Source organism: Sphaeramia orbicularis, chromosome 15 (genome assembly GCF_902148855.1).
Source record: "Sphaeramia orbicularis chromosome 15, fSphaOr1.1, whole genome shotgun sequence".
Taxonomy (NCBI): Eukaryota; Metazoa; Chordata; class Actinopteri; order Kurtiformes; family Apogonidae; genus Sphaeramia; species Sphaeramia orbicularis.
This window is the reverse complement of record NC_043971.1, coordinates 33,978,444-33,996,294: the sequence shown is the minus strand read 5'-3', so window position 1 is coordinate 33,996,294 and position 17,851 is coordinate 33,978,444. Positions and strand designations below refer to the sequence as shown.

The 17,851-nt window shown below is 36.7% G+C and overlaps 1 protein-coding gene across 2 annotated transcripts in view; it reads left to right on the top strand.

Moving 5' to 3' along the window:
* The window catches only part of pdxkb (pyridoxal (pyridoxine, vitamin B6) kinase b), a 38,406-nt gene extending 24,208 nt beyond the window's left edge, over window positions 1-14,198 (top strand). The window contains exons 5-12 of one of the 2 annotated variants that reach the window (XR_003937429.1): window positions 2,622-2,656; window positions 3,143-3,228; window positions 3,612-3,657; window positions 4,617-4,728; window positions 5,913-6,049; window positions 6,146-6,212; window positions 6,426-9,603; window positions 9,661-14,198. Coding sequence is in view for 1 of the 2 variants with exons in the window: in XM_030155347.1 (XP_030011207.1) it covers window positions 2,622-2,656; window positions 3,143-3,228; window positions 3,612-3,657; window positions 4,617-4,728; window positions 5,913-6,049; window positions 6,146-6,212; window positions 6,426-6,541 (599 nt within the window). In the remaining variant the exon portion in view is untranslated. Of the gene's footprint in view, window positions 1-2,621; window positions 2,657-3,142; window positions 3,229-3,611; window positions 3,658-4,616; window positions 4,729-5,912; window positions 6,050-6,145; window positions 6,213-6,425 lie in introns of both variants that reach the window. The other variant, XM_030155347.1, reaches the window with a different exon arrangement.
* The last annotated feature ends 3,653 nt before the right edge of the window (window positions 14,199-17,851 follow it).

The following is a 17,851-nucleotide window of genomic DNA, read 5'->3' as shown; positions in this document are numbered from 1 at the left end:
GTAATACATTAATGTTGGTTAGCTAGGGCATTATTGTTAGCCAACAACAAAGAAGATTGAATACACTCTTCTACATTTTTTTTTTTTAGAAAATATCTGCTTCAGACATTAAATGCACTAAATTTTACATACTTTAATAAGATGAATCAGAAAACAAATGACATAAGTGCTGGTTAGCTCATGTTTTCAACATATATGATGGTGTGTTATTACACTTTATGTTGGTTTATGTACATTTATGCAATGGATTTATAAATGTTCCACTAGAAAGAACCTGAAAAGTGAATGTATTGTAATGTGCATTTTACTTGTAGACCAGTGATATTCATAAATGACTATAGTTTGAACTGATATTAGGTCGTTGTACCTTTTAAAATACATTATACTACATCAATGAACACCACTAATCTATGCAAGACAGAGACATATTATTTTTTATGATTCCTAACTATACAGTAAGATAGCTAAGTTTAGTCAGCATCTCATCTGGGCTTAAACCAAGGAGTTTTTTTTCTAATCATTTTATTTTGTAGGTGTAGCTCACACATACATTGTTGTCCTTTCTGACTACTCCTCTGATATTTGACACTTAATATTCCAAAATTATTTTGTTATTTTCTTTTTTAGAAATGACTACAGATACTACTACTATTAACAGATATAATGTCATACAGTAATGAGAAAATCCAGTCAAATAGTCAGATACTGTAATTAAAATAAATAATATTCATATACAATATGCATGCATATTGAGCTGTTATATCTTTGTTTGAGGTCTGTCAGGAACCTCCAAAATTCTCAGTAATTCTGTAAATAAATCTGCTGTTGTAGATTCATATACAGCAAGTGAGCTCTTTTACACTGTTGAAACTACAAAGTGGAAAACTTAAAAAATATAACTCCCCACTTGTCTGGTTCTGCTGGAATATATGGCTGAATATTTCCAATGTGCAGAGGCAAGATTGTCATTCTCCTTCCACCATTTGTGCAGTATTGCTTTGAAAGTTCTCCTCGCTGCATGAAAGAATAACCTCCGAGCTGCATCGATCCCTCAAAATGACTCCTTTTTACGTGTCCTTTTGTTTGGTAGGATTGGTTTGTTTTATAGTCACTTCAATACTGTGAGGTGCTTCCTCTTACACACATGCTCCACCAAAACAACATTTTTCCTCAGACAATTTGGTAAAAGTGCTGTTGCAGCGTCCTGCACTCAGAACCACCAAAAAACTATCCAAACTACACAGTTGACATTTACCCCTAATACAGAATGATAGAGGAGGGTGCCATCTACAGCACTGGCACAGCATTAACAGTGTGTGAAGGGAGGTCTGGATATGTATATATGTCACTACTGGGCCTGGCCAAGTGAAAGTGAACATCAGGGTCAATTTATTTTTTCTCTAAAACAATATTTTTGATTACTCAGCATGAAAGACATATATCTGTAGTTTCTAAAACTGTGTTTATTTAGTTTGTCCTGGAATTACAACTGGATATATAAGAAAAATGTAAATAGAATACAGTGTAAATAAAGAACAGTAAAGGTTGTAAATGAAAGTATACAGCATCAATTCAGAATGTAAATAGCAATGTGTAAATAAATATGTTCAAAATACATGCCTGTGTCTAATCTTATAGCATAATAATCAAATATTATAATGATTTTGAATGTTATTTATTATAAAAAAAAACTGCAGAAAAATGTGGATTAAATATAGTAATAAAATATGTCACCAAAGACTGATAATTTTATCTGAATGAACACCTCACTCCGTTACTTTTTTGGATTCTCACTCAGTTACCATGAATTCATGTCTTTTAAAACTGAAATAAGAATGATATCAGTTTCATTTTTTGGATATAATGTACTCTCGTATATTAGGGAGAGTGTGGTATGCTAAATATTTGCACTTTCCTTGAGCAACAGCACTTTCTGGTATTTTTTCAAAACTTTGAATAACTGCTGTATATTTTTCCTTCATCAATGATGATAAATTCATGTTTTTATTAAATATTTGGTTATTATTCCTTAATGGCATGTTAAAGTACTTGCTTAGACCTACAATTTGAGCTATTATGGTTGCTGCTAAATTAATTTTTACAAACAGATATCAAATGATAAGTATTGCTGCACAGTGCTTTCTCACCCTGTTACTTGCTTGGCTAGGCCCTACTGTCAATGTTAAGCTGTTGTACGTCCAGGTTCTTAATGCACTGTTCCAGCATTTTCACATGTTGTGAAGTCTCGACAGGGCTCCTGTATCTAGTTACCACTGCTAATAGATTATTGAACAGTGGTAGTTATTGTGAAGGGCTTACCAAAGGGTGTCTAAAAAGATTTCTGACTGCAAGTAAAGTTCTTGTTGATGTCCACAAACAAACAATGTGTCGCCCTCTCATGTAGATACAGCCTTTGCCTGGCCATTTGTAAAAATGAGACTCAGGACAGATGATTAGCAGGGTCTTTTGAAGATGTAGTCATGCTTTTTTGTGGGTTTTGATGTTTTCTTAGCTATGTTTGCATCTGTAAATCCACTTTCATGCCTCCTATTGCTGCTACATTTATGAAATATGTTACTAGCCAGAGCTTTACTGCTTGGACTCTGTGTTTGTTGTTTCAGTGTGTGACCCTGTCCTCGGTGATCACGGATCTATGGTGAGATTATTGACATTGTTATCTTCACATACTGCATCTTTGTCAGCTGCTATGTCTTCCTTCACTACTGTTTACATTAGATCCAGTTTTACAAGGATTTGGAGCTTTCAATGTGCGTGGGAGGATTTAGTTCTCATCCCTGTGTGTGCTTTTATCTTTATGTGTGTGCTGTTTGTGTGTCTGTGTTCTGGGGGTGTGTAACAAGGCTCATTTCTCAGTGACACATGGATTATTGTGAGCTCCATGTCATATACACAGTGACTCACTGTGTGTGCCTGTGTGCTATGTATATATTACACTGTTCAGACATGTCATTTCAGATCTCTTGATTGTATTTTATCTCTGTGCATAATTTATAAACAGTAAAACAAAGACAAAAAGAAACTGAAAAGGCTTTGACTTTGTGTTTCTGTACAGTTAGTGCTTTAGGTGTCTCTTAGTGTGTGTTTGTGTATTTGATGTAAATATGGCTGCCTTCTTCCACAGTATGTCCCTCAAAATCTGTATCCGGTCTACAAGAACAAGGTGGTTCCTGTTGCTGATATTATAACTCCAAATCAGTTTGAGGCTGAGTGAGTACATGTTCGTTTGTTCTTTTAATGAAACTCTATTGATTTCCATGTTTTGTTTGCTGTTGCTTAAAAGTTAATTTTAAGTAGATGATGAGCTTTCACCTGATTTGCACTGGTTTATGTGCGATTTACTAAACTGTTGAATTGCACCATCTAGTGGAGTTACTGTGTCACATTCAAGGTTCAGCCTGTTTTTTTCTGTTCTCCTGTGTGTACAGTTCCTTTGTGGTCTCTAAAGATCATAAAGTTAAAAAGTTATTAGAAAACTTGTTTGTGTTAGGTTGTGTCAGATTTCTTTGAATCCTTCAGTAGGACTTTTGTTTCCCATGTTAAGGTCCTCATTTTCTGTGTTGACACAATGAATATCTCTTTTTGCATTTCAGATTATTGACAGGGAAAAATATCAGCACAGAGAAAGATGCTGTGGAGGTAACAGACCATGCTTTATCTCTAATCCTTAACTTCTCTAGTTGCACAATTTACTTTTTGACCTTGTAATGCGACAAAAATTATACATAGCCTTTTTACATGTGAAGTATATAGTTATGTGTATAGGCCACCTGCAGGTTTGTTGTTTTTTCAGCGTTGAAATGAGCATGCATATTTATTTCTCATTCTATGGATAAAACAAGAAAATAAAGGGAATATGAGTACAGCATTAAAAGAAACCCAAAAAACTGAACTACATGGATTCTAAAGGTCACCATTTAGAACTCATTTCACTATTTTTACTGTCCACTAAATGTCACTATTTCGTGTGACCTCTGACCCCATGGCAAGAAGCCCCACAAACAGTTAGAAACATGACATGTATTGAATGAAACCCGGTATAAAACACTAGAAAATTAATGCCATAAATCTCCTACTGTCTGAACAAATGGTTAAAGACATTATGAGTACGAAGTGAGGTCACTCTAAATACGACCACTTTGGTTTATAGAAGCTGTTTTTTCCCTGAAACATTTGTTTTTACTGCTGTATACATACTTTGCATATATCCAGATTGGATCTTAAGGCAGAGATAGAGAAATGCATATGTGTGGACATTAGAACTTTACTAAACCAACAAACCTAATGTTGGACTGGGACTTTTGGATGGTACTGTATATGTGTGTGTGCTTAATCCTTCTTTATGTAGCTGGTACTCATTTTAATGATTGTCTTATGCTTTCTAAACATTGCTATGTGAAGGTTATTTAAGTAGTTTAATGGTAACTATAAGCAAATCTGTGTTCCGTGAGGATCCATCCCTCTTCCAAACATTCACATATCAGTCTGAAAAATCTACCCATATTTAGCTCTGGTCCTTTGTTAAATAACTTGTTGATGTCTATTTGTTCTATGCTCTGAACAAATATAGACCTGAATATGCCTCTTACTCTCTGCAGGTAATGGACCTCCTCCATGCCATGGGTCCAGACACGGTGGTCATCACCTCCTCTGATCTGCCCTCCAGACTGGGAGACCGCTTCCTTGTGTCTCTGGGCAGTCAGCGCCATGGTAGGTGACATGTGAATATGATGAGCTTTAGACAGGGTTTCTGTAGGTCATTGAAAAGCATTAAAAGTCATTAAATACATTTTGTGAAAATGAAGGCCTTAAACGGCATTAAAAGCATCAAATTCAATGTCCAGAGCCATTAAAAGATTAAATACACTTAATGGAAAAAAAGCATTGTTACTCATGATTTATTTTGATTATGTAAACATTTGAATATTTTGATTGGAAGTATAGTGTGATTGAAATGCGGAACCCTTTAATTGGCTATTGTTTATGGCCAATGCACAAAGTCATCAACACCGAATGCTTGGAATGCAACGTGCTGTGAGTGTGCTCATGCTGTGGTGAAAGAGCAGAGGCAATATTAGCAAATGCCGGAAAAATGGGAAGATGCAAGTTTCAGCAGAAGTGATTGGAGGAAGAACTATTCAGAACCTGGTTAAAGCCTGCTGATGTAAACTGCATGTAAATATAAAACTATATATAAAACTATATCTGCAGGTGGACATGGGGATTAAATTTGTTTTAAGTGGCATTAAAAAGGGCCTTAAAAAGCATTAAATTAGATATGCTGATACCTGCAGAAACCCGATTAGACTAGATTAAATAGAACTTTATTGGTCCTTTGTGCAGAGTCCTTAGGAAACTGAGGTTCCAAAAGCAGCAAAACACCGTATACACACACAAGAAAATGGCAAAACGATAACTCTAAAAAAGAAAAACAATATTGAGAAAAACAGGCAATTGCACATAATAAAGTACGAGTAGAAACAAGTAGCAAGGTGGTAATAATAAAGTAAAAAAAAGATAATTATGTTGTATCTATGTTTATTATTATTATTATCATTACTATTATTATTATTATTATTATTATTAATAATAATAACGCCTAATAAAGAAAAAAAAAAAGATAATTATGTTGTATCTATGTATATTATTATTATTATTATTATTATTATTATTATTATTATTATTAACACCTAATGTAAATTCTGTTGTCCTCAAATAAAAAAAAAGGTCCATTATTTACAAAACGGTAATAAAATATGACATGTGAGTATAGATGTGAAGTCAAAGCCCTCGCTTCATGAATCTGTGCCAAGATTTTTTTCCTGTTTCAGCTAGAGTCGACAATATAACCACACCTTTTAATTATTATATTGCATCTCAACTCTACTCTTCAGTTCGTCCAGACGGCAGCAGGACGACACAGAGAGTTCGAATAGAAGTTCCCAAGGTGGACGCTGTGTTTGTTGGAACTGGAGATTTGTTTGCTGCTATGCTTCTAGCATGGACACACCACTACCCCAACGATCTAAAGGTAAAAACACACACACTAGGCAGCCTCAAGAGGAGGAGGCATAAACTTCAGTTCTTATGATTTCATTGTTTTTTCTTCTCGCTCTTTGTGTCTCAGACGGCCTGTGAGAAAACTTTTTCAGTGATGCACCACGTCATCCAGAGGACCATATCTTACGCTCACGGTAAGTTTATTTCTAGTTTCCAGCTTTATAAATATTAACTGTAGGACCTGTATCTCATAAGATGATCGTTAGTATTAACCTGATTTCAGACCGAATCACATCATTAGCACAACACGCTTTCTATGCAAAAAATAGCTCAAATCTAAATAAATGTGAATCCTTTTTCCTCTCTGCATTTTTTACTCATCCTCTTCCTCCCCATGTCTCCCTTAGAATTGGCAGGTCCTGGTCGGAGGCCCAGTCCGCCCCAGCTGGAGCTGCGGATGGTTCAAAGTAAAGCGGACATAGAAGACCCTGCTATAGTTACGGAGGCCACAGTCATATCCTAACATTACCCACCCATAAGACTCATGCTAACCTCGTTTTCTCCACCCATAATCCTCTCAAATCCTGTATCGCGGTAAATCTCTCATCACTGTAAACCTTGAGCATCATTTCCAAACTTCAACACCCTCTCATCCTGACCCCTTTAGTATTGTAACCCCTTTAGTCCTTTTACCCTGAACACTTTATCCCTTTAAGTCTTTAGTGTCCTGTCCCCTCCTTAAACCAAACCCAAGTCCTATTTCCAGGACCCTGTTTTGGAATCAGAGCCATAGATGGACAGAATGTTTGTTCACATTAGACTACAATCGTCCTTTCTAACAGGATAATGATCTGATTACATTTATTCCCAAATCCAGAACACGTAACTTTATTCATCATATGAAATATGTAAAAACAACAAAGTTAATGGAAGGCAACCAAACCTCAAGTTTTTATTCTGATTGTAAAACTTTAAAACTGTTTAATCCAAATATAGAAAAATTCTATTTCTTCATTTTCTCCTTTGAATAATATTAGAACATGTCAAGTTTTAAGCTATTGTTGTATGACATTTTATCCCTTTATTTATTTATTTTTTTACATTTAAGAGGAAAACAAAGAATGTCATGAAGGCAAAACAAAATAAGTAAAATTAGCAGGGACACCCTTTGTCCTCCTACGACAAAGTTTGTGGTTGAAGGTATAATATATTGCAGAAAAAATGGTTCATGTTATTTATTTTGCCAACTAATGATATCACATTATATTATATATATTTCCAAAAAGTCTTTTGTAGTTTTTACCCTCAGCCACACTGGTCACAGGGTATTGTCATCAGTCGGTCATCCGTCTGTCCAAAAACTTTGTCATGCACTGTTAAGTCAGGTCACTGGGTGGGAGTAGTGTGCCTGATAAGTCAGGCAGAGGGTTTTCAAGCGTGTGCACGCTATCATCTCGTTTAATATAGAAGCCCATTTTAGTCTATCATATGTCACTGGCATCATATCACATTTATAGGGAAATACCACATAAAATGTAATTGAGACACACACAAAGTCACACATAGTAATGCAGAGATATTTTAGGCACTGTTTTTATTAGTTGCATATGCTACTTTGCATCATATGGGGAAGAGTAATTATACCAATATCAATCTATCAGCCAGTGTATATGGAGACATAATGTTAATAGCTAACTTACCTTCAGGTAAGTCAATTTATGTACTTTTTAGTTGGCTCTAACATTGCATCAGCTCCCAACAATGTCATTATAGTAAAATAACTTAAGTATATGCCACAGCATAACTGTAACATAATGCCTCTTGTTTAAAGCGCATCATGTCCCAAGATCCACAAGGCAGAAAGTACATTAGGTGTGGTTACTTTCACTATTTACAGTGAAAGTAATTATGCTCACACAAAAATAATAAAATGTGCATAGCTTAATAATGTTTTAGTGCAGCATTATTTCATTTAGTGAATTGTAGATCCAGCTACTTGTACTGAATAGTAATACGATGTTAAAGCTGTTCAATCAGAGTAATTGCGTAATGGAAATATTTGTTTTTCCATCTGGATCAAAACACTGCAGCAAATTGCATAAATTGTTCATAAGTGAACCAGAATTCATTAGCAGTTACATTCAACCTCCTCAGACTTTACCAATTTACACTTGCAGCCTTGTGGCCCAGCCTCCTGTTACTTTTTTTACTGCAGCCTAATGTAGCTGCTACTGAAAATACAATAAGCAGACACTATCTATCTATGGCTCTACCCCTACCACTATTTCAACTCCCTTCCCGTTTAACAGCAGTGATGTAATGGTGACCAAGTCTACTCCCTGAGACCCCTTGAAAATATAACAAAGGAAAAAAAAAAAACGCACAATGTATAGTTGATGTATAGATGTTGTACTATAACTGTATTGGACCATCTGTATGATATCTTCTATCTGATCTGTCTCTTGGACCATTGTGTTGATGCTACTGTACTATAGACCACATGCACTACAATATCACCCAAACTAGACACGTCTGGGCCGGTTCTGGCGCTCTGCAGGCTCCAGTCGTTGTCACCTGGTAGTTATAGGTTAACTGTGTTATAGTCTTAGTATAGCTGAACCTCTTTCATCTCAACAAAAACAAAGAAAAAAAATAGACAACCTGATCTGTCCAAGCCGTCTCTGGTCGATTCTTCTAGCAAATCGGCTGCTTCAGAGCCAGAACCGGACCACGTTATGCCGGGTGGTTCCCGGCTCAACTCCGGCCCAGAACCCTATATCTGAGAGCTGTGCCACTGAATTTCCTGGAGGCCTCGACAAGTGCTTAGAGAAATGTAAAATGAAAAAGCGGACCTATAGTTTTTATCATCACAGGATGTTTCTCCATGTCCAGTAGCAGCTCTGTACTTGTTTGTTGATGAAAATGTGTTTTTGGTTTACTTCACACTCCACTGTGGACACAATAACTCAAATAATACCAGAACCAAACAATTCCTCCATCTGTACATCAATCTGCTTAGAATTCTTCCATTTTAATAAAGCAAGCTGTATAACTGCTCTAACCTGCTAAGGTTTGCCAAATAGAAAAAAAAAAAAAACATCTGTAGAAGCGTCAGACAAAATACTAATGTTTCAAATGTAGAATTTAATCGCATTTTTCTATCTGGCTGCCAGTGTGAATATTATGAAGACCCTGTTGTCATCAAGCAACTGATTAGATACAAAGAGACACAGAATTTCATGTAGTCTGTTTTTTTTTAGTGTATTACCATCACATTCCAGCCTGTGGTAACTCTGTTTCTTTAAAAGATAAATAGTTACTTAATCTTCAAAATGCCTACATATAAAAAAAGTGTATTGGACAAAAAGACTATTATTAATGTTACTTTGTGACAGTTTTGGATCTTTGGGTCTTATTGCATTGCACCGCCTGCTGGAAGCTCCAGGTGCTGTCCTGCCTGTGGTTGTTATAACTACATTGATGCCAGTGAAGTACTATTGAAAGTGTTTATTTTTCTGACATATCAGAATTGGATCTCATTTCCTCTGTTACAGTAACCCCAGCAAGGCCCTTCACTCTTGGTCAGTTTTTCTGTTTTGTTATGGATAATATTACTCAGACAGGTCGCTGCACTGACCATAGAATTACACCACTCAAGGTTCTTCTTGTTAAAAGAGACAATTAAAACACATCTTTTAAACTACGAGCATCCTGAACAGTTCATTAAAAAAGCAATGGAAAAAGTTCCTTTAACATAAAATCACCTGTGACACCTATGAAGGGTACTTTTCTTTTAGAGAAACAGATGTTTTAACACTGGATGTAATTCTGATCATGGACACAGGCATATTTGGAGCTTTAAAGCAGTCACTGAAGTCATCTGCAGTCAGCCTACAGCCTACATGAGGTCATGAAGATCTTCTTTCTGCGTATAAATTCAGAATTGCCAGAAAGGCTGAACACAGTGGAGTGTGACAGAACAGATACGAGATGTGATGAAACGCGACAGTGGTCATGAGCCGGTTTCAACCAATGATGTCGCAAGAACTCAGCATGTGCCTTAGCCCGCTGAGCTACATGGGCACCACAGGAAATGAGATTTTAATGAGATTTTAAAACTTTTATGTTACCTCAGAGTCTCTGGATAAAATCTTGATTTAATGTTCAGTGATCCTTTGGCACCAGGAAATAATAAAAAGCTGACTTTATTTGGCAAAAACCAAATAAAACAGAGGCCAAAAAAAAAAAAAAAGGAAAAAAAAAATCCAAATGTTGTCAGTGTCCCATCTGGATGTAAGGTTCTGGGCTCCCAGTGTAATTCTGTACTGCTGTTGTTTCTCTATGGACTGTACTGTGATACTGCCTTAGGAACCTAACATCACAACACCACAACACTGCTCACTGAGGGAAAGGTGGAGAGGAAGGAGGAGAGGGAAGGAAGGAAGGAAGGGAACATGAGATGTCTTAAATGTGGATACACAAATTTCATTGGACCCAAATTGAGAAGGAAATCAGAGCATTAAAGCCCATAAAAACATTTATAGGGCTACCGCTTATTTTGATTATCAGTTACAATTTTGGCCTATAAAGTGAAAATATTCACACTGGCCACTTTTCTCCAACAAACAGTCCAAAATCCAAAGATGTGCAATTTACAACAATAAACTAGCTAAAAAGAGAATTGCTTAATAAATAATCCAAAATAACTGATTATCAATTTGTTTGATAATTGTCTGTTGAGTGATTTACTAATTGTTGTAGTGACCAAAACCTTCCTTTTTTTTTTTTTTTTTTTTTTTTTTTTTTACATCTTGAAAATATGAACAAGAGTGTCAAAATAATGAGGAGAAAAATACAGGTGTGTTTTTTGGAATTGCAGTCCTTAACATTGTTTTTCTCCTTTTGTAAAAGTCGAACTCTTCTGTGCCACTGTAGCATTGATTGTCATATCAGTAACAGACCGCTGTGTCTGTGCACTTGGCCAACCAGCTTTCAGTTCCGCTATATTCAACGTGTGCACTATCCAATCCTCTGCTTCCTGCTAACAGACCAGTCAGCTGTATTATCGGGTCAAAGTGCATCTACCTTGTCGTGTCTGTGTTGTGAGTGAATGAGTGCGTCTATAAACGTCCTTTATGGTCACAGGGTTTTTGTGTGTGTGTATGTGTGTGGGCATGTGACATGACAGTTTAACTCCTTGAAAACTAAGTAAACTAAAGAGGAGGAGGGATGTATATATAAAAAAAAAAAAAAAGTAAAAAAGATGCGGAAACAGCGTTTAGGAGGAGGGAAGGGAAGGTGAGGTACGTTCAAGAGGACAATCATAGTGACGTTACACAGTGTTGCACACACTAAAACAGAGGACAGTTTGAGTTCAGGGGCTGAATCTTAGGCCTTGATGCCTCACCTTCATGTCCCCTCCTTCTCTTCCTCCCCCTCCACTCACCCACTGCCATTTCTATAGCCATCCCTTAAATCTGCCCTACTCACCCACCTCCCTGCAGTGCCAGTTTCGTGTTCATATTGGTAGCTTTTAGCCTCACCATGCGTGTGTGTGTGTGTGTGTTTGATGGTTATACTGTACCCCGGTGTCCCTGTCTCTTAGCTACATCCCCCCCCTTCATTGTCCCTGTGCTGGTCACAACCCGCCTTTATCTCCACTTGCTCGCTGCCTTGTCCAACTCTCCCCTGCGCTCTTGTGTCGAAATAAAACGCTGCTGTAACCTATCCGTGCTTTCAGTATCTCCCCTGGCTTCTAACTGCTGCGGTTTGCTAGTTAAAACATGCCACATGCCCTGTACTATTTGGACCCGGATACATCAGCTACTTGTATATCCCTATCTAAGTTACAAGTATCAAACTGAACCAGAACCACCAAAAATGTCTGAGCTCTTCTATGTATAAAGAATGTGTAGTTATGGGTCTGAAGTATAGACTGTGTATAAAAGTGGACAGTTAATGTTGCATTGTTTGAGCTGCAACAGTACAATCAGCTGGTGCACCCGGATCCAGGTTTACCAATGAACTAATGAACATGGCTGCCTTTTGGCCTGATCACACAGCACAAGGCTTTATGATTTTACGTGTCAGTGCACTTGAGTGGTTTAGGGCTGGACCCGGATACCCGAGTATTCGGATATTCATCTGCTGGGTAGGCACACCATTTTGGGATTTTGCGACTGGACCTCAACAGAAACAGCAAGGCGGTTCTTTTCTGTTTTCAGCAGAGCAGTAACAGTGTCAGGGCTTTGTTTCTCTGATATAATTGACTGATATAATTATTATATAACATGACGAGCAGAAGAGAAGTGTGGGGATCCACGGGTTCTAGATGTGGTAGTTTTTATGCTGTTGTGTATTTGTGCATCCTGTACCGCATTTGTCCAGCAGGCACTGCCAAAGTATTCTGGCCATAGCAACATGATTGTAAGGCTATTGTATTCTAAAATTACTAATATCTCCCAAGATATTAGTCCTATGTACTTGCAGTTTTTTCTAGTTTCTTCCTTGACCAAAAATACATAAGTATGACAAAATGCAGCAGTCAGCTCTTTCCGGATTTTGTGTGAATCCCCAGACACACACATACACATACACACACACACACACACACACACACACACACACACAGAGGCCACTTGGTTTTTATAATATAGATAAGTTGTAGATACAGAAACAGAAATTTTCTGGACACATTCTTGAGATACTACAATTAACCTGAGCTCGTGCAACTCATCTTTAGTTGACTTGTGCTGTTTTTTCACTCTTTATTTTAATAACCTTTCCTCTATTGAAAGTATTGTTATAATTTGCTGGGTTTCTTTAAAGTCCATTCACTCCCAGAACCCTAAAGTTACTAAATAACACGTAGAATGATTTGAATGACAGAAATGCTGGTAGTCTATTGAAATGTATCTGAATTTTTAAGAAATGTTGTTCAACCCTGCAAATGATTTATCTTATTCTGATTAAGAATATTAACAATGAAAGTAAGAAAACAGATTGACGAATGAGCGGTTCAGTACAGTTGGTGTTGGTGAGCGCAGACTGGAACTGTTTTCACACAGAGTTGTGAATATACTTTTCTGGGCATTTTCAGACAACCAGCTGCATTTTGGTTTAAGTACTTAGAGTAGCATGTTTATTTTTGTATGGGGGAAAGTGGATTCATAAGGCCCTTTTTTGCCTTTTCTATGGTGTGAGCTTTGTGTATAAATGGTAATAAAACTCCAGACTTCAAGTTTGTGCCCTGTTTGTATCCAATAAGAGCTCAGTATTCATTATGGGGGCTCTAACACTGGACAGAGTAGTCAGTGGAGTGTTTTTGTTTTGCTCTGCTGGTCACAGAACATTATCATTCATCAGTGTGCATGCCCACAATGGTATCATTACATAGGCAGTTAAGAGTTCTGGATGTGAACTTCTCATAATAATCAGTTTATTTACTATTAGTAAGGGTTGTTAACATTGTTTACCTTTAACGTTTGCTAGTGGTGTTATGTTGTTCTGAGACATCCCTGATATGATGAGTCATTATAATAAATCAGGCCGGTTTAACAACATAACATGAACACAGAATTAGCCTGATTGTTGCCTCAGCAGACTCTTGATTGAACATCACCCTCTCATCTGCCTTGTCCCTAACAGGGCCATTACATACCCATGTGGTCTCTCCTTGCATATTTATTTTCTGTCCACATCACCAACAGATCACAGATGTGACAAGAGTAAAGCATGGTTAGTTGTGAAGTTGCAGGATGACAACATTTTGACTTTTTTTTTGCCTGAAATAAAACAAAATAAGTGATTAGAACTGATAAATGTTTTAATCCCCTAACTGACTCATCAGCTGATAGTTTCACCCGTACATTGGATGTTTCTTGTAAGTTGTGATTGAATCGGAAACGCTGTGTGATCAGGCTCCTCACATGCCCTTCTCTTCTTCGTGTCTGACCTTCCCATGTGGCTTTGCTCGATGTTCATCACTGTACCTGTAGTGACAGACCCCCACCCCCTCCCCTACTCCTTATATCCCCATCTGCTTGGTTAAAACATGGCTGCCACTGAAAACTGCAACAGCCCAACCGTGTGTCTCCACCTCTGCTCCTCTCCTCTCCTGATCGACGGGCTCATCTCTGCCATCTTGTTCTTCTGTTCTTGGTGGCCAAAACAAAACAAAACGAGGAAATGTAATAATCATTGTTTGGTAACTGTTTTTAGTGCTATGTTTTTGGAGCGTTACGAGTATTTTCTAACATGTTACAATAAAAGATTGTAGTGTACAAATTCACATTTATAAAATATATATATATAGATATATGAGAAATGTATGTTCTAATGCAATAAAGAGAGATTAAGAATTATGAACATCAGAATGATGTGCTTTTATTTGCTGGATTTTTTTCCACCTCGGCTGCTTCTATCTTTCATGGATGATCATAAGAGTGCACTGACCTTTAAGTCAAAAAGATATATGCAATTTTAAGTAGTTTAATTTCTGTTTTTATTAGTTTTTATTTAAGATTTTTTTTTTTTTTTAGCATGAAATGTTTGAGGCAAACATTTAATTATTTAATATCTTTTAAAAATGTTGAAGCTTTCCAGATTTTTGCATCATAAAATTGATTTCAATCCAGTATTTCTTGGCTATTTGACTGCAGCCCCACCTGTTCTGTCATATTTTGGGTAGATGCTGAAGTTATTTCTGGGTGATAATACTTTAAAGTGAAAATGAAGGCTGACAATTATGTAACATTAAAAAAAACCCTGAGATGGTAACAAGCATATACAAAGGCTTCTTAAATTTTCTTTGGGTAAGGTGTACCTTCATATTTTTCTATGTTTTATGTTAAAACAAGTCTTGCCTCATGCATCTTTAATCACCACAATTAAAGCCAAAGTTAACATCAGAAAATACTAAGTTGACAGCAGGGCTAACTATTTGATATTACTGATTTTGATATTTGATATCAGAGTCCCTTGAGATAAAATATCTTTTTCGAGGGAGACCTGACCAAGAGGCTCATCAGTACAATACAAACGAACAAATAGAATACAAAACGTACATACAATTAAGTTTTACATTCTGTTTATATTCTGATAGCACTGACCAGATCACTGACAAATATGTACTTTAAAGACATGAGCTGAAGATGTTGATCCAGTTCTAATCAAGGAATGAGTTGATTGTGAAATGTTGAGAATGACTTCATAAATAATAAATAAATAAAAGTGACAAAGACTATAACCTCACCTATACAGTGAAAGTGAATTTATCATTAGCACAATGACAGAAGTTACTGTTAACACTCATTTGGCCCCATTTGTATTTGCTTTATAGGACACTCCTAGAAATACTCTGAAATTCAACATTTCAACCTCAGTGTGTTATTGGAGGGCTTAACAAGACTTTATTACTTTTGTGATTTTTTTTTGTTTGTAGAAAATCACTGTCAATGAAGTTACCATATTTGGTAATGTAAGTGGCAAAAAAAACCTAAAATAAACAAAATCCAAGCAGTAAATATACAAAATACATGTAAGGTGAAAGGAACATGTATTTTAGAACATTAGAGCATCACTTTTAGAGCATTACAATAACACAAGCGCATTCACCTGTGGGGAACCAGGGTTCTAGATGTGGTAGTTTTTATGCTGGGGAGAGCTGAGTTTTGGGAAAAGATGCTAGTCTATATTTTATAAGTACTGACAAAAATTATTTGGTAAATCATTTGTTAAAATTTAAACGACAATTAATATATTAACACCGATATCTAGGGACTGTGGTGGAAAAATCTGTCAATGAAGAAGATAAAAGTCAAAGCTGGTCTTATGTGTGAGTTTTATTCACCCCTTGCAAGGAGGACCCCTCTTTGACAAAAGCACAAGGCTAAAGTGTAGGAGGAAAAGGAGTGAGGAGCACAGGCAATGAGGTTTCACGCTAGATATGGCATGACAGACATGATTCTTACAGAAAAGAGGGCCAAGGGAAGTAAGCTGACAAGTGGTCAAAACATTATGGAGCCATCATGAGACAGACAGGAGACACTCAGGGTTCCTCTACTTGGCATGTGCATCAGTGAGAAACAAACACTCCATGTCCTTCTACTGCACGATGGTCCAAGAGTGTACTGTGACATTAGATACGGATAGTGTAGGATGCCCTGTGCCACATGTCAGTGTGATCACAGAGAGAATAGAAGAGGTTTAAAGTAAGAGGCACACAAGTTATATCAGGGGTGATTCTAGGATCAGAGGTTTAGGGGTGCTGCTGGCTGGCCAGGCAAGAGAAATTTCACTGATTTGTACATTTTAATGCAATTTTGGACCATCGTTCCCACATTTGGGAAAGAAAAGCATAACATTTTTGGGTATGAGAAACTCTGTGACTAAACCATCAAATCTGATAAAAGTTATTTAAATGCTGAGCCACAGTAAAAGAGGAATGGATTGGAATCAGAAAAGAAATATACCCTAACCCTAATTTCTGGTGGAAGACAATCCTCCATTTTGATACAGCAGCTCCTCAACATATACATCTACAAGAGACTGGGTTTAACTCCAGAGGAATATTAGTGTCAGAGCTACCAGATCTACTTTCAAACACTGTCTGCACATGATAATACATTCACTTTACAGGTTCTATCAGTGGAACATTTATAAATCTGTTGTATAAATGTATGTACATAAACCAATATATATGTGGAATAACACTTTATCATATACCATCAAACCATCAGCAAACCAGCACTTTTGTCATTTGTTTTCCAATTAATCTGATTAAAATAAATAACATTTAGTGCATTTAATCTCTGAGGCAGATAATTTCTAAAAAAAAAACTGTAGACCAGTGTATATGTTAAGTGTCTCTGCTCCCCTCTCTCTCTTTGTGCTTTAACCAAAAGGCAAATAACCAAACAATGTGTTTTATAGCTAATAAGAGACATAAACTGGTACATTTATCCAACTTACAACATCATTGTAATAGAATATTTGGTTGCTGTGGAAAATGAGGTTACACAAGTTGGTCTTACACTCTTACCTGTATCTAGCTCTTTTTTTGTTTTGTTTTTAGAAAAAAAAACAAACACAACAATCGTATGTTCCCATCTGCACACACACACACACACACACACACACACACACACACACACAACAGGAGTTAATGGGCCTCCAGTCAGTTATCCAGTCAGATAAAGGCAGTAGCACCTTGTTTTTAAAAAGTACACATGCACAGACACAACAGCAGCTTCTCTCAGTCCAGTTCAAACAGAGGACAGAGGTGGACTGAACCATATGGAACATTTCATGGCTAGAAAAAACATCAGCTAACTCCCACCTAACAGCATAAACAGGGGTCTACGTTTCAGTGCAGCAAAAATAGGGACTGGTGTTGATAATAATGTGTTGAATACATTAGCATTCAAATGCCACAGAATACACTATATTTACCCAGTATACAAAACATTTAATAAGTTATACAAAGGGCGAAGACACAGATATTGTCCTAATTTGAGTAGGGCAATTCCCAATGTACTAAGGCAGTGGTTCCCAACGTTTTTTGGCTCATGACCCCATTTTATCATCCCAAATTTCTGGCAACCTCAGACATTCAAAACAGATTTTTTTTTGCTAAATTTTTTTGTTTTTGTTTTTGATAATGCAATAATTTCCTATATATGTTGGAAATAAATGTTAATTTTAGATGACATTAACACTATATAATGTATATTATTATGGACGGAGGCGTAAAGCCAGGTGTAGATTACTGCACAAAGTGAGAATTTTATTTTCTTTGGTCAGGATATGTACAGTCAGTCCAGCTTGGATTTAC